General features: G+C 38.9%; 1 protein-coding gene across 5 annotated transcripts in view; it reads left to right on the forward strand.

Annotated features, from left to right (window-relative positions):
* pfkpa (phosphofructokinase, platelet a) overlaps window positions 1-5,655 on the forward strand; it is a 45,258-nt gene extending 39,603 nt beyond the window's left edge. For all 5 annotated transcript variants that reach the window (XM_057824149.1, XM_057824146.1, XM_057824152.1 and 2 more), the window contains 2 exons: window positions 1,748-1,853; window positions 4,309-5,655. In XM_057824149.1, coding sequence (XP_057680132.1) covers window positions 1,748-1,853; window positions 4,309-4,465 — 263 coding nt within the window. In that variant the 3' untranslated portion in view covers window positions 4,466-5,655. The remainder of the gene's footprint in view (window positions 1-1,747; window positions 1,854-4,308) is intronic.
* The last annotated feature ends 17,416 nt before the right edge of the window (window positions 5,656-23,071 follow it).

Below are 23,071 nucleotides of genomic sequence, written 5' to 3' on the forward strand. Positions count from 1 at the left end.
TCATTTCCGAGTTTGTGCAACACAACACGGATACTGTTCGCTGTAGCCGACGCCGACAACAACAGAACATGGAAAGAGACAGCAAAAGCTCTGCCACACCTCTCTCACTCTCTCGACAGTCACACGGTGCGTTCAGGAGGAAAAACAAACAAACAAAAGTAACGTGTAATGCAGGCGAAAATTTGAAAACTCGTGGAGTAAAAAATACAGATACCTACTGTAATATGTAGTGAAGTAAAAGTCAAAAGTACCACTTCATATTTGTACTCAAGTAAAGATCCACAAAAATGTACTTACTGTAATTTTCAGACTATAAGCCCCTACTTTTTTTCCTTCATTTTGAATCCTGCGGCTTATCTGTTGATTTATTTTGGTTAATAGGTAACACTTTATTTGACAGCAGCGTCATAAGACTGTCATAATTATGACATAGCATTATAATGGGCATTACTGAATGCTTATGACAGATGTCATTAAGTGTCATTCGTCAAATTATGTCACTAACTCCATTTATGTCCAGCTCAGATCTTTTACATCTATTCAAAAGTAAGATAATTCGCTGGATAACACTAAATGACATATGTTATAAGCATTCATTAATGCCCATGACAGTGTCATGTCATAATTATTATTGTCTAATGAGAGTCTTATGGTGCCACTGTCAAATAAAGTGTTACCAAATACCATAACTAGTAACTAATGAAACAACTGGAACAGTAACTGAAGAAATAATTAGCACAGAACATGAATTTTGATTGTTATTTACTGTACATCTGTAACACTGCAATGCATGCGAGGAGGTGGGTTGGACAAAAATAGTGTTGACAGCATGTGAGAGTAGAGGTTGACTGTCCAAGTTAGCAGTGATGGCCAAATGAAGCTTTGCAGCCAATTGGTTCAAAGCTTCATGGTGGTTCATATGACAGTCGTATGATGCCGCTGTCAAAGTGTTACCGGTTAATATCGTTTGGTGTAAATATCTCATTATACAATGAGGACAGCTGCGGCTTATAGTCCAGTGTGGCTTATCTATGAACAAATGTAGTTTTTGTGTCAAGTTTGAAGGGTGGAGGCTTATAGTCAGGTGCACCTTGCGCCTTTGCGAAAATTATGGTAAGTACATTCCACCACTGCTCTCTAGCCAAGACAAGAAAGCAAATCTTAGCATGCGTTTCAAAACCAGACTGGAGAGGACACAGGTGAGTTCGGGGTGATGGGGGGTGCTGCATGTCTTGTCACATGAGTGACACGACCAAACGATGTAACAACTGCGATGCAGGTTAACTACACATGCAATAAGAAAATGCACACATTATAGAGCACATTTTCATCTCGTCAGACAAAAACTGGAATTCATCCTGATAAGTTTGTCTCCCAAGACACATTTTAAGCTCCTTATTGTCTCGTCATCTTCATGAAAAAAATTGTTTTTCGACAAAAACTACAGAATTTAATACATTTATATTTTATTATTGTTTTAATCAGGCAGTGTATCAGAATGTCATGCTCCCACAATGCCTCTTCATTGCTCTTTAAGTTAGAGAATCATGTGTAACGTGCACATTTCTTGTAGCTTGGCAACCCATCCTCAACATTGCTTTTGTCTTTTTGTAGTCACGTCTGTTCTCTCATCAGTTTTCTTTTCCATTGTTGACTGTCTGCGGCTGACTATAAATACAGCTAAGTCTATTTTTGACTTCTATCATGTGTGTGGTTTGTTTGTATTTTTTGTTTTTTCCCCTTGCAGGTAGAGTGTTTGCCAACACTGAGGACAGTTGCTGCTTGCTAGGAATGCGCCGGAGGGCTCTTATCTTCCAGCCAGTTGTACAACTTAAGGGGGAGACTGACTTTGTGTATGTATTTTGTATCATTACACTTCGTCAAAGTGTTCAGGGTTAATCGAAACACTGCGTGGTCATGCCTTTTGACTTTTCAACAGAATTCTTATACAATTCTTATACATTATTGTGACAGGGACAGGAAAAATATCCACAGAGCCTAAAATAAAATGTGTACATTAGGAAAGCAGAACATCATCACATTAACATTTGCCATTCTGAGTACACAATTTATTCTTAGGTTTTCTGTGTGAGGTTGAATCACACCTCATGACAGACTGAGTACTGTATTTTTCGGACTTTAAGTTGCAGTTTTTATTTTTTTATAGGCCTAAAGTTTGGATTGGGGTGCGACCTTTACTCTGGAGTTACTTATGTTTAAAATTATTAACATTATTAACATTTTATATAATTTGACATGTTGTTTTCAAACTAAACCGCAAGAAGGTTGAAAAGGTTTAAAAGTGACCCCGATAATGAAGATTTCATTGGATTTAGTGATTTGGAGTGACAATGACGGTTTGGTAAACTTGTTAGTAGGGATGTCCCGATTCGATCATGTGTTCAGAAATCGGGCCAATCACGTCATTTTTCAGAGGATCGGAATCAGGTGAAGAAGATCAGGTTTTTATTTAAAAAATATGTAGTGATGTTTTTCTGCTTCATGTTCATACAGCCTTTCGCTCTCACTCCTGCTGCTTTTTTTGGTCAGCAGTGCAGCTGGAGTTTGCTAGTGAAAGTCAACGATGATTGACTGGTTTGTAGCTTTGATCTGGCACGTGAAGGCGCTCTAGCTCTACAATCAAAGGCACAAATGTGTCAATCCTTATTTAGTCAATCTTCTGTCTAGAGACTGTTGGCAGCAGCATGAGCGTCAAAGCGTATAATTAGTCATATTAATGATATAAATGTAATGGAGAGTGATTAAAAGTATGGCGTTAAAGGTGATACAATGGAAAATGTAGGTGCGCTTACATTTTGTGCTGGTACATCTTAAGAAAAAAGTTAGGCACAACACTGGAACCAATGCCAAAAGTAAGTGTGGAGCCTTGGCAATATATATCACAATGATAAATGTTTCCAACATCATTCAGGCCTTATTTATATATATATATATATATATATACATATATATATATATGTGTATTTTACTTTTTAAAGGCTAAAAACTAACAAAATAATCCAGAATTACAATGGCATTGCCAAAAGATACAAAAATGGATATGTTTTCGACTCTGCAACACTTCAGGAGAAGCGGAAAAGGAAGTACAGTGGTAGCTCGACATACGATCAAATCAACATAATATCCTTTTAACATCCGACGTAAAATTTGACTCGGCATTTGTCTCAACATATGAGGACATGCTCGAAATACAATTTATGACAGCGTCGCAATTTCATTCTTTTCCCGCAAGACGGAAGCACGGCCGATTTTCGTGTTAGGGAAATCAACATGGGTCCTTAGATGGTGAGTGCAGGTGGTGAAAAAAGGTTACGGTAAGCATTGAATTTAAGAAGGAAATGACAAAAAAATATGAGCATGGTTTGTGTGAACTGGCTCGACAACGGGGCTCACCGCCCCTGCACCCCTGCCAACAACAACAGAACATTAAAAGTGAAAGTAAAAACTTCCCCCTCGCTCACGTCAGTCACACGGTGCGTTCAGGAACAGCGTGCAAAACACAACTGCCACATTAGAACCAGATTCATTAAATTTATTATTATTATTACCTGTATTATATCATTATTATTATTATTCCCATTTCTATTTATAATTTAACATTTTATAAAATTTATAAAAACCAGGCCCTGTAAGATGTTTGGAACATAAAATTTTAAAAAATTAAAAATAAAAAAAACTTATTTTCGGTATCGGACCGGGAGGCGGTATCAGCAGATTCTCAAAATCAGGTGACTATGCGAATATGCGATTGGGATGTCCCTTGTTAGCATGTTCTTTCTGCTACAGTTATCTGAATAACTCTTAATAGATATGTTACGTTAACATACCGGACACGTTCTGAGTTTGTTGTTTATGTGTCATGTAACGCCAGCATACCATCCACTTATTCAGGCTGTCGTTTTCTCTTCTATTTTTATTTTAAATTGGCTTTCAAGATTACATGTCTGTTCTTGGCGGTGGATTTTATCAAATAAATTTCCCCTAGAAATGCCACTTATACGTTTTTTTCCTCTTCATTGCACATTTTTGGGGCTGGTGCGTCTTATAGACTAGTCGGAAAAATATTGTAGGTTATTAGTCCATAGACTTAATTTACTAAGTCTAATTTAGGAAAGTAGTAATTTATATACTTGTATGACATTCAAATCTTAAAATATTACTTGAAAATGACCTTGTTTGAATCGGAACATTGTGTTTCGTGCTATAACATGTATAACTGAGAACTGTAATTGAATATAATCATAGCACAAAGCCAGGCAGTGAAGTGAATTTTTGGTTTATCCACAGTCACAGGATCCCTAAGGAGCAGTGGTGGTTGAAGCTTCGTCCCCTGATGAAGATCCTAGCCAAGTACAAGACAAGCTACGATGTCTCGGACTCAGGACAGCTGGAGCATGTCGTGCACAACCGGCCCAAAGATTCAGATGCATCTGTGGCCATGTGAAGATGTCTGGAGCTCCATCAGTGATCCAAGTCCAAGCCTGTGTGTTAACTGAGGTGTGAACTCCACATGTTGTCTCAATTCCAGTAACAACTTTACCTTCAAGACATCCCGATGTGGACATAGTCATTGACCTTTAATTTAACCTCAGAAGTGTTCCTAGTAACAGACACACATTTACTGTACTCATCACACCCGCTGCGGCTTTTCCAACACAAACATGTTCTGGATGTTTATTGATGTCATGTTTGTCTTTAAATTTTGCACTTTCCCTGTCTCCAATTGCGTGGACAGGCTCTGAGGCCAGAGCTGCACAAGGGCACAGTTCCTTACACTTCTCACATAAAAGTTTGGGATATTAGGCTTTGTGATGGACATTTCAGAATGAAACTAAAATGTCTTTAAAGGCAATTTAACCTTTTGGAAAGTTTTAAAAGCCAAATGTCCAATTGTTCTACATTTCAGTTTTGCACAATTTGCTATCGTGTCCCAAGCCTGAAAATTGAATGATGGCCCTGGAAATTTCCAAGGGTGCTAAGGTCTATTCCTTCCTCTAAACTCTACCACACTCTTATTCTGCAGATGGCACTTTAAACTCAATGGCCATTCTTCAAACCCTCCCATTGGTGAGGTATTGATGACTGGTTGGGTTCATCCTAAGATCATTAGGTCAAAAGATGAGCAGCAAAATGAAGAGTGTGTTAAAATACCAATTCTAATGGTTATTGTTGGTCCATTCATGTTCATTCTTGTGAATTTAGTCATCTACATAGTTACAAAAGTAGCCCAGAGGTCAGTGTGTCATCAGCAGGTTACAACGGTAACAGACTGTGTTACAGGAAGGTATGTCTACATCTTAAACTTTTGTTTTGCGAAAGTACTACAGGTTTTGCAAAAAGTATTTGAAACATTTCAATATCTGAACAAAAGCTCAATATCACAAACCTTTTGTGAGTAATGTACAGTAGTGTGAGGCTCAGCATGCATGTGAGATGCAACATTGCAAGCAAAGAGGACTGTGTGCCAGGCTTTACACTGAAACCTAATATTTATCTTTTGAACATAGTTTATTTTGTGTGTTGACATGGGTATCACGTTATCATGTACTGTAGACTCTGCTGTAGCTGTCTGACACAATGCACAAACATGTTAGATGTGAATAAGAATAAAATCAAGTTGACATGTGCACCCTATTTATTAGTCACTGCGTTTTTGTTCATTTATTACTCATTTATGATCCCCTTTTACATTTAAGTCCCATTACATATCTCATTTGTTTCCTCTTAATGAGTCACCACCACATCTGTTGTTGTCAAGCATAATTTGTTTCATTGGTATAAATGCACTAGAGGCTTAAATACTGCCACACTGTTAAAAAAAAAAAAAAAAAATCAGAGTAAAAAAATATTAACAAAATGGGTAGTGGAGAGAAGTTTGATGAGGATATCATAAATAATTAATTTTAATCGACTGTGTTACTTCTTATTAAGAGTATGTGCAGGATTGTACCACAACTGTGGGTTGCTCTAGTTTGCCCCTGCATATATAGTATAATAATAAACCAAAAATATTAGAAACACATCACGATTAGAGTATTGGCGCAACTTTACAACCCTGTAAATTACAACATTTCGCGAATTAATACTCTGTCTCTGACAGTTCATCCATCCATTTTATACTCTTCCTCACTTGGGTCACGAATGAGCTGGAACATGTGCTAGATAATATGTCTGAGTAAGAGGCGAGGTACAACCTAGACTTGTTGCCGAACAGCAAAGATTTTGATGATAAATGTACAAGACAGTTTTCGTTGGGCCAAAATTGCAGTACACTATATGAATGTTTATTGTAAAGGGCTTTACACTTGATGGGTGGATAGAGTTGGTTCATTGCTGAACTGTCTTGCGTTTTTTGTAATTTTGAAATAGTTACCGGTAATTAGAATTTGAATTAACTCACTAAATGTCATAAATAAATTACCTGACTTCTGCAGATGCAGTGTTGGTTCAGATCCCACTTCATGCTACTGTAAATGGTTACTTGTTTCCAGTGGTTGAATGTAACGAAGTAACAGTACTTTGTTACTGTACTTAGGTACATTTTTGTGTATCTGTACTTTACTTGAGTGCAAATACTGGATGAAGTGGTACTTTTTAAGTATAATTCACTACATTTTACAGCATGTATCTGTACTTTTTACTCCACTACTTATCAAATTGTCGCCTGTGCTACACGTCACTTTTGTTTTCTTATTTTCTCATTGTGAATTGATAGGTTCGTTTTCATGCCTCCAGTGCAATCGATAAGACCCATGCAACTATACCGTAACTGAGCACTGGAGGCAGCAACACGAGTACAAGCAAGATTAGGCAGATAAACAAAAGATACAGTGATCCCTCGCTACTTCGTGCCCTCAGTCAACTGCGGATATATATATATATATATATATTTTTTTCCCCCAATTAAAAAAAATAAATAAACAAATACAGATGAGGTGTCCCAATCGGATCACGTAATCTCACTCTCCCTTCTGCTCCTTTTCAAGGTCAGGCAGTGCACTGGAGTTGCTTATTAAAGATAACGATAATTGACAGACGTTAAGATTTGATCTTGCCAGAGATGACTTGAAGCCGAAACTTCAAAGCGCCGCATGCGTCAATCATCATTTAACTTAAACAGTTGCTGTGGCAACTCATTGTGTGTGAGCAGCTTGAGCAGATTTGAAGTGGACTATGAAGCATTTAATAAAGACAAGCATTTTTCTATTTTATTCTTATTTAAGAATAATTTGGTGGGACAGTAATGTTTAAAACTAGGAGTGTGAAAAAAATATCGAAATGGTGATATATCTTGACACTTTGTATCCCAAAAGGTTATCAATATGCTCATATCAAGAATCGATATATCGTTGAGGCGCTTACCAGAGTTCAATTTTTGTTCATTTTAGGGCATTTAAAGATCACTTTCTGTTTGAGTTTGAGTCACTGCCTATTCATTTAGGGAGATTCTTGGGTCACTTTCTGTTCTGTAACCCAAAATACATCGAAAGTGACCCATAAATGCCCCAAAGTGACTAAAATTCAATAGCAAATGGCCTGAAATGTGCCCAGATTAAACTCATTGGTTTCCATTGACCACGATTCATTCCAATTCAAGGATGATGAATATAGCTTGTTTTTTGCTGTTTATTAGTTGTTTTGTAGAATTTGTGAGATCATCGTTATCATGAGCTTTGTATCGCAAATTGTATCGTATCGTGAGGTACCAAGAGGTTCCCACCCCTATTTAAAACGTTTAAAAAAGACATAAGAGGCAAGATGAATATGCGTAATTTTTTCAAACATAAGCTTTCAAAAGCAACAACAACTACTGTGCGAGAAACAAGGATTGAAGATGTGGACCATGAAACGCCTGAGAGCACTGCCAAAATGGTGAGCGGAGTTTCAGTTTGCTCCACTAAAGACGTTAACCGTCGAAAATGATGGGAAACAAAAAAAAAGCTCATTTTCAACTTTGAAGTATTGTTATACTGTAAATGTTCCTGGCTGGAATATTCAGTCAAAACGGATGTGGCATCTACTTCTCCACGAGGTAAAACAGAAAAATGCGCGTGCTCACGCACGTCTACACACAGCTGGGATGCCTGTATGTATGAGCATGAGCTAAACTACTATCCGAGCATATATCTTGTAAGTTAATTTTATTGCTGACACTGCTTTCCGGTGTCATCAACATTTTTGCTCCCCCCCCCTCCACAAAAGTCGAACTCCGCCTAGGCCGGGGATCAGCAACCAACCGATCTGGAGCCGCATGTGGCTCTTTAACGCTGCCCTAGTGGCTCCCTGGAGCTTTTTTGAAAATGTAAAAAGATGGGGGAGGGAAATATATTTTTTGTTTTAATATGGTTTTTGTAGGAGGACAAACATGATTCGAATTCATCAATATTGTAGTGAAGTTAAACATTTACCATTTACCATGAGGCGGCATTATACAACAGAGTAGTCACATGGTCTATCAGTCTATAGGATGTACTGTACTGCAGGGAAAATAAACCGTGTTTTCAGCAATATAATGCGCACCTAAAAGCCTTAAATTTTCTCAAAAGCCAACAGTGCGCCTTATAATCTGGTGCGCCTTATCGATAAATCAATATTGAGCCGCAAGAGGTCTCACAGCAACTCGGAGCGCAGCTCCATCTAATGGATACATGCAGTGGGGAGAACAAGTATTTGATACACTGTCAATGGGAAAACCCATTGGCAGTGTATCAAATACTTGTTCTCCCCACTGTAACGTAACCCCAGCTTCTACTACAGTGTCTATTCTATGCGTCTTACAATGCGCGTGCACCTAATACATGGACAAAGTTTTAAAATGGGCCATTCATTGAGGATGCGTCTTATAATGAGGTGCGCCTTATAGTGCGGAAAATACTTTAATCATGAAGGCTCATTATGTACTGTATTTGTAGCCAACGTACCGGCAGTCATTTTGATAATAGGCTAATATAGCTAATATAGATACATACAGCATGTGTTGCCTTCATTATAAGGCTTATATAAAGCTTTTAATTTTATGTAGCTCCAGACATTTAAAAAAAATTTTTTTTTTTTTTTTTGCGTCCAATTTGGCTCTTTCAACATTTTGGGTTAATGACAGCAGTTATAAGTATGTTACCTTCAGTAAAATCTGGGAGATGCGAGCAACAGCCCCATTCTGTATTTTTGCCTTTTGTATCCTGAAATTTCTTTTGTAACACGAGGCAATAGTTTCCTGTTAAGGCATGTCATAACCTAAAAATTGTGTATGTAGAGGTACAAATGTATGTATGTTAGATTTTTTTTGCATCAACAGAAAATACTTTTACTTTTAACTTGTGATGTAAATTTTAAAGAAGTACTTTTGTACTTGAGTATTTTTTTATTACATAAATGTTTTTACTTAACAAAACTTTTACTAAATTTACTTTAAAAAGTCAGTACTTCATCCACTACTGCTTGTTCTATGTGTGCCCGGTGAAAGGGCATACATACTCACATTTTGGTCTTATTTAACAGCAAAACAGTACTGACTTAAACTACAGTACAGAGAAAAAAAAAAAAAAAATATATATATATATATATATATATATACATATTAAAATACAGTATATCAATTTTAATCGAGTTCATATAGGAAAAAAATACATGTAATATCTAATTTGTATGTGCTAAAAACTTCATTCAAAAAAAAAAATATTCTGTATAAACTGTCGTGTCGCTTAGCAACAGCAGGTGGCGACAAAGTACCGCCTCATGGCGCTTAGCTTCCGGGTTCATTGGGTCCATTATGACACGGATTCCTTCCATCAGTCGCTGTCCACTTTGGCTACGAACCATTTCTGAGATGAGTGCTTTATTACCAACGCAGATTAACGGTGTGAGGCCGTGTCTGCTGCCACAATTAGGGAATTAATCTTATCATTTGAAAGAAAATTTCAATTTCCCACAGGCGTGTTAATTGGGCTGCTTTCCCCTTCTTAAACAGTCATTTTTCCCCTGTCGTAACCAACAGTAATTACATGCATATATGGTCAAGCTAAGACCATTGCTTAGTGACAATGTGAAATGTAATTTGAAGTGGGCTGGGGGGTGCAACCCGAATCACCTTTCCTCCCCACAGACCCTCCTCGAATAATTATACTTAACTAAAACCAGCATGCTTAATTTGGCTTTACTCCTCCGCCTTTGCACAAAAAGACACCTTGTATCCCATCATTGTAATTTCCTCACACTCCAATGGGTGCACAGTTCACAGTGACTTGGTGCCCCCCCCTGCATGAAATTAGTAAATTCAATAATTTGGGTTGATTTAAGAATGCATGGGGAGACTGAGAGGGTCATATGCACATAGGTAATCAATACTAATTACCATTTCATTTCTCCACCCTCACTTCCTTTTTTTGCCGGAATCCGATCTCATTGGGCTGATTAGAGCTTGCAAATGAAGGGTCCTCACTTTGGGATTCTCATCAAATCTCCCCCACATAGTGAGCAACTTTATCTTCATTTAATTCTACATCATCTTCAGACAAGGCTGTGATTATAATGCTGGCAGGGATATTCCAAAATCGTGTTCATATTGACCTTTTTAGATTAAAACGCGCTCTACATCTTACATTCTGTATGATTTCTTAGATGTAATAGTTGGATTAATACAGTGGAACTTTCTCAAAGTCATCATGGGGAGGTCATTTTATTTTCTGCATTTGAAAAAAGCCTCAATAGTCAAACAAGAAAACATCAACAGCTGCTTTTGAGTGTGTTGTTTTGTTTGCCTTTGATGGCACAAGAGAAGGAGATAATAACCAAGTAGCAGGAAATGATAGGTTTTGCGCAACAGGATGGGTTTAACTGCAGTATGAGTAATACTAATGATAAATATAAATTATACGGTATATGCACAAGAATGACTGCTCGTTGTTCATTTAATCAGAGATGCTGGGTTGAAAATGTGTCACAGCCAAATTTTCAATGAATTTCCTACCTTGCATATTCAAGGTTCAGAATGTGCAAATTACAAAATTTGTTAAAAAACCCACATATTCAGAGCATAAACTGATATTGAGGGGGGCCAGTGGTGGCAATGACCCCGCCCCCCCGATGGACGGAAAACAACATTGCATGTAATTGACTTTCCTATAAAGTTCAGAATTTTTGACTTAAGGCCTACTCTTCGAGTTGGCGGCAGCTTAATTAGTCGGTGGAGTTCATTTTAACAAATTCCGTGCAGTTTGTTAGTTTCAGGGCTCCGGAGTGGCTAAGCTAGCGTGAGTCAATGGTGCCAAGGTTGTAAAGCAATAACAACAAAAATGAATGAAATGAACAAGAATCCTACAAAATATTTCATCATGGGTCAAAAACATTTTTCGAACAGATCATGTGACTAGCACCTTAGAGACGGTCCTTCGCTTAGCTTAGCCAAAACTACACCTGAGGAGGCAAGATGGATATTTAGAATTTCTTTAAACCTAAGCTTTCATAAGCTTCAACAACAACTGTGCTTGAAGCGAGGATTGAACATGAACTGTGTCAAGATGTACAAACATACAGTGAGGAAAATAAGTATCTGAACACCCTTACTGAACACCCGTTCTCCAACTTAGAAATGATGGGCGGGTTTGAAATTTTCATGGCAGGTGCTTGTCCACTGTGAGAGACAATTTAAAAAAACAAAAATCAGTGTATGATTTTTTAAAAACAATTTATTTGTATTATACTGCTGCAAATGAGTATTTGAACACCTGCCTATTAGCTAGAATTGTGAGCCACAACGACCTGTTAGTCGCCTTTAAAAAGTCCAAATATGTTGAGTGGAGGTGGACATTTTGAGTCTGACTTTTTGACCTGTTTGAGGCAATTAAGTGCATTTAAAAACCTGTCCACCCCATACAATCAATAAGACTTGTATTCCAAACATGGCCAAGACCAAAGAGCTGTCCAAAGACATCAGAGACAGAATTGTAGACTACTACAAGACTGGACATGGTTACGAGGCAATTGCTAAGCAGCTTGGTGATATAAGATCCATCGCTGGTGCAATTATTAGAAAATGGAAAAAGCTATATTTGACTGTCAATCTCCCTCGGACTGGGGGCCATACAATCTCTACATCGTAGGGTCTCAATAATCCTAAGAATGGTGAGGAATCAGTCAAGAACTACACAAGAGGAGTTGGTCATTGACCTGACAGGAGCTGGGACCAACATTTCCAAGGTTACTGTTGGTAATACACTAAGACATCATGGTTTTTAAAATAATGCATGGCACGGAAGGTTTGCCTGCTGAAACCAGCACATTTAAAGACCCGTTTTAAGTTCGCCAAGGACCATTTCGATGATCCAGAGGAGTCATGAGAGAAAATCATGTCGTCATATGAGATCAAAATGGAACTATTTGTTCTTAATTCCACTCATAGTGTTTGGAGGAATAAGAAGAAGTATCATCCCAAGAACACCATCCCTAATGTGAAGCATCGGGGTGGTAGCATTTGGCTTTGGGGGTGTTTTTCTGCACATAGGACTAGACGACTGCACTGTATTAAGGTAGGATGACCAGGGCCATGTACTATGGGATTACCGCCTTCCCTCAGTTAGACCATTAAAAATTGGTCATGACTGGCTCTTCCAACATGAAAATGGCCCGGAGCAGACAGCCAGAATAATCAAGGAGTGGCTTCGTACAAAGCATATCACAGTTCTGGAGGGGCCTAGCCAGTCTCCAGACCGACAGTAAACCCAATAGAAAATCTTTGGAGGAAGCTCAAACTCCGTGTTTCTCAGTGACAGCCCAGAAACTTGATTGATCTAGAGAAGATCTGTGTGGCGCAGTGGCCCAAAATCCCAGCTGCAGTCAGTGCAAACCTGTTGAAAAGTTACAGGAAACGTTTGACCTCTGTAATTGTGATGAAAGACTACTGTACCAAATATTAATATTGATTTTTTCAAGTGTTCAAATACTTATTTGTAGCGGTATAATAAAAATAGTTAAAAAGAAATCATACACTGTGACTTCTAGATTCTTTTTTGCCTTTAGATTGTCTCTCACAGTGGACAAGCACCTACCATGAAAATTTCATACCCGCCCATCATTTCTAAGTGGGAGAACTTGTAAAATCACAGGGTGTTCAAATACTTATTTTCCTCACGGTACATACATATATATATTTTAATGTTAAGTTTATTGCTGATATTGCGTTTCGGGGTCAAAATAAGACAAATAGCTGTTTTCTCGTGCAACAAGGAGAGTGGATCGAGAGCCAAGCGAGTAGGCCGAGTGCTCACGGCGGTGAAGCCAAGCAAACTGACTCCCAGTCGGATTAAATGGCAACTGGCAGAGGGGGTGTGGAAGTCTCAACAAAAAATTAACTGTTCGTGCCAGTGTTGTTTTTGGCAGTCCTTTTAAGTTTTGTCTTAGTCTGTTGGACGAAAATACTTGTTCGTCATATTTTAGTCATTTCAAAATGTGCTCGTCTTCGTCCAGTTTTTGTCGACGAAATCACACACAAATTTCGTCTAGTTTTAGTTGACAGTTACTCAAAATGTTTTCGTGTGTAAACTTAAAAGTTTTAGTCCCAAAATAAATAGAGGTTTACAAAAATTTCAAATGAACATAGACAGATGAGTACATACAGTATTGTAGTGTCTACAAGGACAGCGCCAACTTGGTTATGATAATACACACTCAGCAGGAAAAGCAACCTCTGTGAAGCTGGCCCCCCCATCAGACGCAAATTTATCAAAAAATTATGTCATTTGTTTGTGCTTAAAAAAATTTAGTTTGTGGTGCTATCATTTTTGAGATATTGACAATTCTTTCATCAATTAGTCTGAGGTCAACCAGACCCCCATTTTGATTAAAAATGGCTAAAAAGGGTGGCGATCGTTTGTGCTAAGTTTGTGCTGGTTTGTGCTGTAAAGATTTTTGTTTGTGCTGCTATCGTTTTTGAGATATTTAGATATTAATTTTCGAGTGATGATGTCAAGCAGCCCCGATTTGTTGCAAAATGGACCCCGAAATGGTGCCATTCATGTATGCTATGTTTGTGCTGTAAAAACTTGTATTTGGGCTGCTATCGTTTTTAGATATTGAGATATTAATTTCAAGCGATGACGTCAATCACAGCGACTCCGTCGCAGCTAAAAAAAACGCACCAACTGTATATAACAGAGGGGTGTCCCAACAACTAGCGCAATGCGCAAACGCAGCACAAACGAATGGCACTCCTTCGGACCATTTTGCAGTAAATAGGGCGCTGCGAGTCACGTTGTCGCTCAAAATTAATATCTCAAGCCTCTCAATTTCACTTTCGATGATGTGTTAAAATTTAAAATGGGTCAATTTGACCCGTCGAAGTAACAGGACGGTTCATTTAATAATTTATATCTTGCTGAGAAATATTGTGTGCCTAACACACCAAGCATTTTCAAGGACTACGCAAAATTTAAGCCTTTTTCAAACTTTGAACAAATGACAGCAAAATCCAAGCATTTTCAAGGTTTTCAAAGACTGGTACAAACCCTGAATATAAGGAAGAACATCATTTAGTCAGGCCACATAGCCTTTACTAATAGGAAAGTGCTTTATTGCCATATTGTCAAGGTGAAGTAACCAATCTTTAGGTGAAATGTGTTTCTGAGTGAGCTATTCAAGACTTCTACCCCACTGTTACATAACAGTGGCAAAAGATTTACATCACCGTTCCAACATACTGTAGTTTCTCCAACCTGATCAGCCAGTCTAGGTGACAATCCAGAGCCACTTTTAAACAAGAGTCGATCATGAAGTCACATGTTACATGCACAGTGACAGTAAATCATCCTACCTTGAAAGAAGCAACATATTTTACAGACTATAAGTCGCACTGAGCATAAGTTGCACCAGCCAAAAAATGTGCAATGAAGTGAAAAAAAGTATATGTCACACCAGAATATAAGGCCAGGTTCATACCGCAGGTCTTCATGCACAAATCAGATTTTTTTGTGTTTTTCCAACATGAGTGAGGCATTAACTTGACGGTCTGAACGTGACAAGTCGCATAGAAGTGGACCATTTAAAATCCCATCTGGGTCACTTTCGTATGGGTTTAATTCCGATCTGGGCCACCTTTTTCCAGAATGTGGCGGCGGTCTGAACTGTCAAGTCTCCCAATTCGGAATTCAGGCAGCAATTAGGTCAGCAAAGAGCGAGAGCATCAGGCAGGACGGCAGCGATATCGCTGTGCGTTAGCGCTTAGCTTGAACTCGGCTGTTACGCAGGCGGAGGCCTTGACCACTGTCATAAAAAAAATTAATAAAAATAAATTTAAAAAATGAACAAAAGAAGCCTGATAATGCTCGATTTTCTTTTTGTGCGCCAAATGAGCAATATTTCAGTATTGCTTACATGGCCGAGTCAGGGCAAACTGACGCACACACGTAAGGCCAATGCGTGTGTGCGTTGTATCAGTCCATATCAACTTTAAATATAAGACTAAACGGGGATTGTTAGGGGCCGAGCACCAACTAGCGCAAGAGCCCTATTGTAATGCAAAGGATTATTATTATTTATTTATTTATTTATTTTATGACCTGGGTGAGGTGCCAAAGTCGGCCATTTTTTTGGTAAAACACCAAATTTAAAAAATGACTAATACCTACTTTATACAACATTCAATCTATTTCATATCTGGCATGTATGTGAGGTATCCCAGCCTGAACACGACTGCATTGAAATATTACCCATTAGGCCTGGCAGCCTCTGTTGGGAACAGGAAAGGGCCTTTTTTACGAGACCGGCTCCTCCTGGAAAAAGAATAAATCCATTGACCTCAAACCTATTTCATGGGGAGCCTTAAGACATGTGTTCAGGTGCCTGATGAAACTTATTGAGGTTTGGTTGAAGCAGAGGGGTCCAAACAGTAAGTGAAGTGAAGAAGTAAAAATCACCTTCACCATTTTGTCTTGCCACAAATTTTGAACAGTCATAACTTGGCAGGCATTCAACATATCTGTTCCAAACTTGCCGTGCTTGGTGAGAGTCATATCCTAACGGGGCCATTTGCATCAACCCGACAGCGCTAATTAGTGCAACAGAAAGTCTCTCGTTTAACTTATACACGTCCATTTCTTTTCAGGTTGGTCAGCGTAGTTTCAAGACCTTTTGTAATACTACATTTTAAGGCCAATGTCCACATGTCTCTGTCTGTCGCCGTAACGACCCTTTGTTCACCATTAAAAGTAAGTATATTTTTTTCAGGGACTTAGGCAGCTTACAGAGCCACGGAATTTGGAACACTTGGTCTAATTGGCGCAATTAGAAGATTCATTCCGGTTTTGAGTAAGGGGGTGGCTGCACAGCTCAGTAGCGCCTCCTTTTTTGAAGTACCCTACAATAGGGGTTTTTTTTCTCCTAGGTATGTAAATTTATTTCTCATCCCAAAAAAAGAAGCAAGTTTCGAGCATGTTACGTTCTCATGAGATGATTAGAGGGGTACGATCTGCCACCACCCTGACCTGCGTGCCATCTGAGGTGCGTAACGTCTGAGTTGGGAAATTGCGAGGGCCCGTTCAGTCCTGCTTGTAGGCCTAGTGAATGTATGTTATTTGTATCCTCTTTTCGGAAATCAAAGTATGATCACCCTGGAATGACATACAGCAATATTGTGAAATTAATGTTTTGATGCTTCTGCGCATGTGGGTGACTTTGCTCAGCGCGTGTCATATTGCGAATGAGTGCGCATGCATAGTACTTGAACGGGCTCAATGGACAAAGGCAGTCTGAATGGGCAAGCCAAAAACAAATCGGAATTTTACATTAAGACCTGCAGTATGAACCTAGCCTGAGTCACATTTTGGGAGGAAATGTATTTGATAAAATCCAACACCATGAACAGACATGTCATCTTGAAAGGCAATTTGAAATAAAAATAGAAAAGAGAACAACAAGCTGAATAAGTGAACTTTATGCTAACGTTATATTACGCATAAGCAACTAACTGAGAATGTGCCTGGTATGTTAATGTAACATAGCTATGAAGAGTTATTCAGATAACTATAGCATAATGAAAAGCTTAACAAGTTTACTTTTAAAGTAACTTTTAAACAACACCGACAACTCCCGAGGTAGGACCTGCGGCACGTCCTCTTCTACGTTGCTTACGCCAGACTCATTGTCAGTTAGAGTTCCAATCATTCCAGCATTTCTGAATCCGGACAGGATAGTTTCGATTTTCACTGTAGCCCTTGCTTTGTTGAGCCATCCAATGACCAATGTACATCCCTTCTCAGTTGTTTTTATATGTTACCACCAATGTTGAAACACAGGCCTTGAGCGCCCTCTTGCGGTTTAGGATAAAAATAACAAGTGAAATTATATAATGTTTAATTTCACACATAAATAACTCCAGAATATAAATCGCACCCCCGGCCAAACCATGAAAAGGACTGTGATTTATAGGCCGAAAAATACAGAAATCATTCCTCAGTTTAGATTAAAAAACAAAACAAGCTTAAAAAAAAGAACATGCCGAGTTAAAGCTGCAAATCTGTACGTTTACAGCTTTTTCAGTCACTGCAGTCCCAATTGGGTGCATTGGAAAGTTTGCTGCTGTTTCCAGACACTGAATAAAGGACTTGATCCAGCTTACGCAAATGAGAGGCGCTCTGGCTTAAAACAAGTCCGGCGAGTTGCTCTCCAATTTAGGCTTCCCGCAGTACTCATCTGAGAATCTCCTTTTGACAATTAAGACACCCATGGAGGCATGGAAAGCTCTCAATTCCATTAGCCTCTGTGCTGTTTCACTCTATCTATCCACTGAGCCTTAACTTACTTATTAGTACAAGGCTGCCGTATTTTGTTAGGGAAGCGATTAGTGAAAACTACATGAAAAGGCAATTTCCCCCCTTCTCCCTCTTCACTCTCATTGAGATGAGACAGATCTAAAGAATGGCATTTGCGCACTAATGAAATTCGCTCTGCATCATTTCAGATGTTAATCTTTGGGAGAAAGTGACTTGTGTCTTTATTTACTCGTTTCTGGGTGACAAATGGCCACAGTTGGCTGAAAATTACATCGCCGGCTCAGACTTGAACCGGCGGCTGGGAGCGTCAGCTTAGTGACTGCAGCGCCACTTTGATGCATTGGAGTTAATATCTGCCTGACATTTCTCAGCACAGATTTTCATCACTGGATTCATCTGTACATTTGGAGCAATGTGATAAATGAGTCAGTACTATCATTTGTCCCCCTCTTTCCTCTCCTCTGTACGGAAAGGTTACGTGTGTTTGCGTGCCAACATGGATTTAAGGATTTAAAAATGTTCTCGAGACGCTTGTGTGTGCGATTTAGTCCTCTTTGTTGTCGTCTCCACACCTTGATTTACTGACGCAAAAGGCAATGTGGCGTCCGTGCACTTGTGACACGAAATAGACGGCGCTGTTAATGGAACTGACGTTAATTTGATAGAGCGCTCACTAACATGCAAAGTCACTCGCAGTTCATAAGAATAATATTAACTCTGCATTAACATGCAAGGCTGTCTGTTGCGCCAGATGCCAGACGATTTACAGAGCTGGCGCTGCAACCTGTCTTTCTGGGCCACGAGTGGATCGTGAATCATACCCGGAGATTGTGCTCAGTAAGACGAGCTTAATTCTTACTGTCTGCCAGTGTATGCACATATACAGTATTTACATATATCACTGTGCTGCTGACACGCTGGCTGCGTGGTCTGGAGCGCAGACACCATTCGGCGTTCTTCAAAAGCAGAGATTCTTGGTGAGGATTGTCTGCACCAGTAAACTACAATAATGCCTTGAGAACTTTTGGGAAATAAACCCCGTGAGAGTTAAGTAGTGGTAGTGGCACATCCGGCTCACAGCAGTGAAGTGTGTGACACAGCCATAAAAGATTGCTATATGTTTAGATAATTTTATTTGAGTTCTGCTTGGATGAAATAAAAAGAAAGGCCACAATTGTCAATGCACCTTTAGCACTTATTTAACAGAGAAACTTCGAAATTATAAAATGGAAACAAAAGCAAGAAACATTAATAGCTACTAAATACTGATCTAACCACCAACTGTACAAAAATACATCACTTATCGGTAGGGTTGGACATCGAGCATCAAAGGGTTAAGACTAAGGTGAACGCGTGGAGTTTGACCTTTTGGCCGGGATGTCTGAATCGCGCCGGTCCGGGTCATTGGAGCTTTGCCAGCGCAGGTCTGGCGGTTCGGCTGGCGCAATTCCGGCAGTTTGGCTAAAAGGTCAGATTCCTTCACTCAACATACGAAGTTAATTTGTTCCAGGACATTATTTGTAAGTCATATGTTGAGCAGAATTTTCCTATAAAAAAACATTAATATTAATTCCTTCCATAACCTAAAAACCTACACTAAATCCTGAATAAATACTGTTTGTATTATTACAAATGGCAATTTGACATTGCAAAACAAATCAATTTTAAATAAAAATCAGAAGAATAATATAATAGTAATAATTCCTGTAATAATGTGACAGACGTGTTTCGCGTGTTGTACTTGAACGCAACGCATGGCTGACGTGACAGAGAGAGAATGGTGCAGTAGAGATTTTACAAAAAGGTGGGTAGAGCAGCCAAAAATTTTACTCGAGTAGCATTACTTCACAACAATATTACACAAGTAACAGTAGTCATCCAAAAAATGTACTGAAGTGCAAGTAAAAAAAAGTATCCAGTGAAAAGAATACTCATGTAATGAGTAACATTGTGATTAACTACTTATTGTTGTTTGATTTTTTTTTTTTTTTTTTAACAACGGTATTTTTTCCCTCAGCACAACTTATCTATATGAACTGTTGTTATAATATAAGGCAAGAGAGGGGAAAAAAAGGCAGAAATGAAGCATTATTCGTCCAGACAGCATGAGTGCCCTCTAGTGGAGAAAATAGTCCCTAGTTTGAATAGTTACTTAATAGTTACTATTATGTAATTAAAAGGATAATATCTCCAGTTTTCCATGGTCAATCGGTGCCAAATAAAAACTGGGAGAGAGGTTTAAATTTGCGCTTTCCAGTTTTGTTGAGGGCAGCGCTCTAGGTCAAATACTTCATTTTTTTACAATGCTTTAAAGACGCTCCGTGATTGAACAGGCTGGCGTGTTCATAGGTTGGATTGGTGTAATGGAGTCATGTGCTTATCGTTGCGACGTCTCATTGGTGAAATTAATAGCAGTACTCTTGGCAATGGCATCACTGGCAAAAAAAAAAAAAAATACATCTAATATGTAGAATAAAGAGGAAAACTAACAATTGTTGTGTAGCCCAAAGTAGCGCCTTTTCACTGCAAATTTACTTCATTAAAAGTTTAAAATTCTTAGAAGTACATTTTTCTCCAAAAGTTACTCAAGTACTGTAAATGTAACAGAGTACATATGACGCGTTACGACCCACCTCTTGATTCTACTTTTGTCTTTTAATGTTTTGTTGTTGCCGTCAACTGCGGTGGACAGTAGGCATGCTGTGTTGCATTATTTCTGAAATAAATGATTAAAAACCTGACAAAGCCGGCAATTTCTTTGGCGATGTTACCACAATTATAATGTCACCTTAACTTATAAAGACTGGCGAACGGAGATTAGAGGAGGACCGTCAAGATCGTAGACATTCTAAAGCCGTATTGTCGAGCCAGTTCACGGACGTGCACAGCACACTCATATTTTTCTATAATTTCCATCTTCATTTCAATGGTAAGTGTCACCTTTTTCCTTTTTTCACCACCTGCACTAACCTTCTTGGAACCCATTTTGATTTCTCTCACAAGAAAATCCGCAGTGCGTCCGTCTTGCGGCAAAACATAGAAACTACGGTACTGTCATAAGTCGCCGTATTTCGAGCGTGTCGTCGGATGTAGAAAGAAATGGTGAGTCAAATTTTTCGTCTGATGTCGAAAACATGGTTTGTCGAAGCGTAAAGTAGTCTTCATATACTTGAAGTGTGATACGTAAATAAGTCACAGACTCACAGCAAGCATAAGTACACAATACATGATGAAGTGCACCAACCAAAAATATGACATAAAGTGATAAAAAAGCTGGCAGTTTTTGGCCGACTAGGTCACTGCTTCGGGTGGCCATTCGCTTCCGAACGCACACATAGTTTACTCGGTGGTTCTTCCATTTTTTTATGCAATCGCTGATCTTGCCATTGGGCAATCTTTATGATGTCTTGACGAGACTTGCTCTTCGATGATACTCCCGTCGGCTTGGTCCATTTTTGCGTGTAGAAAAATAATGTTTGATTCTATTCTACAATGGTGGTGATTTCGCGCTGAACCGGAAACAGTCTGAGCGGACCAATCGCAGTCCATTTCCGCCACGTCATATGCGTCGACGTGACGCTGGGGTTTGAAAATTAAACAGGAACACGTAAGGCTACAGCGCAGGGTCGTAAATCGTGTCTTCCTTGATGGCGCAGGTCTGACGCGGAAGCATAACTCGGCCTTTACACAACGGTTTCATTTTTACAATAATGATAATGCATTTTCTTCAGCAATAACCTATGACAACAAAATGTATTGTTTACGCCTTTTTTAGTAATTTGAGTAACAATTTCAGTAACAAAATAAATTCAACTCTTAAATTAACGTGTCTCTGTATTTTCTATTTAAGATACTCGAATTTCAAAGGTGCTAACAATTACGGCCACCACTGCAGCTTAGGGTGCAGGGTGAGACACATAACATGTTCATCACTGCGACGCGAATATAGCTTTTCCAGCATGATGAATTGCTGGCATGCCCTTGAGCTCAACATACAAACACACACTCACATATATAAAATAGGTGTAGCCAAAGGCTGACGGCTATTTAGTCCCAGCCATTAACACTAATCAAAACCCCCTTCACCTGATAAGAGCCACAGGGGTCATCTACCAGCTACGAGCGGCCAGTTTACTCTTTGCTAATACAGACCGAGCTTAAACAAGGTGCCACTGCTGGAAAGCTTGGAGGTGATGAAGAGATCCAAGTATAACATTAATTCTTTTGGAAAGTGAAAGAGAGCGCAATATATTACAGAGATTGTGTCGCAAACGGGTAAGAGGACATTTGAAATACATTTATTGAACATGCCCTCACGGAGACACACAACATGCAGCGTTGCACATAATCACGCACACTCAAACAAACACACAGTTCCCATGGTTTCAGAGGAAATCGGAGAGAATTGATATCTTCATTATTTTTACACGAAGAATGTTGTGTTTCGAATGAGTGTAAACCGTAGAAATAGGCAGAGCAAGGAGGCTACAGCCCATCAAACTCAACCGTATTCAATTAGAGGCTGTTTCATCTTAGTTTTATTATTTTTTTCTAATTTACATTAGGAAAAAAAAAATACAAAATAACGTTCAGATTGTTCCGATTGAAAACTAAAAATGTATTCAAATCACCACTTTCAACAAGATGTTAAAATAACATGGCCTGTTGATTAAAGAGTAAGGCTGCAACAACTAATCGATTAAAATCGATAAATAAATTAGTTGCCAACTAACTCGATAATAGATTTTTGACGGCAGTTATGAGCAGTCCCGTTTGGGTCCTTGTGTGTGTGCAATGTGAGGCTGTGAGAGCACGCCAGTGATTAGTGCAAGAGAGCGAGAGAGAGTTCACTGCTACACTCAGGTTGGGTTGCTGAATCAATAATATTACGAAGTGCCGAGAGTGAGATTGTCCAGTGCGCCTCCATCAGAGGTGAGTAAATAAAGCCAATTGTATTGTTTGTATTCTTTGTTGATGAGGCATTACTACTTAGCACGGAGCTCTAAACTAGATGGTGATTATGCTAATCAATGTCTTAAGTGTCCGTTTGTATTGTGTTTTGGAGAAGCCACACACATTCATATTCAACAGCTCAGAGTTTCCTTTCAACACAAACTCCCATTCAAACTGTAAATTGTCATACAAGAGAGTGTGCTTTGAAATTGGATTCGAATTGTATTTATGAAGAACTGTTTGATCAAGAAAACTGATTTATTATGTTCTGGCTCCTTCTCATTTGATTTTGTTGTCATTGGCACAATTTTTATCTGTGCTTTGCCCACAAGAAAAAA

This window comes from Corythoichthys intestinalis, chromosome 20, assembly GCF_030265065.1.
Source record: "Corythoichthys intestinalis isolate RoL2023-P3 chromosome 20, ASM3026506v1, whole genome shotgun sequence".
Classification (NCBI taxonomy): domain Eukaryota; kingdom Metazoa; phylum Chordata; class Actinopteri; order Syngnathiformes; family Syngnathidae; genus Corythoichthys; species Corythoichthys intestinalis.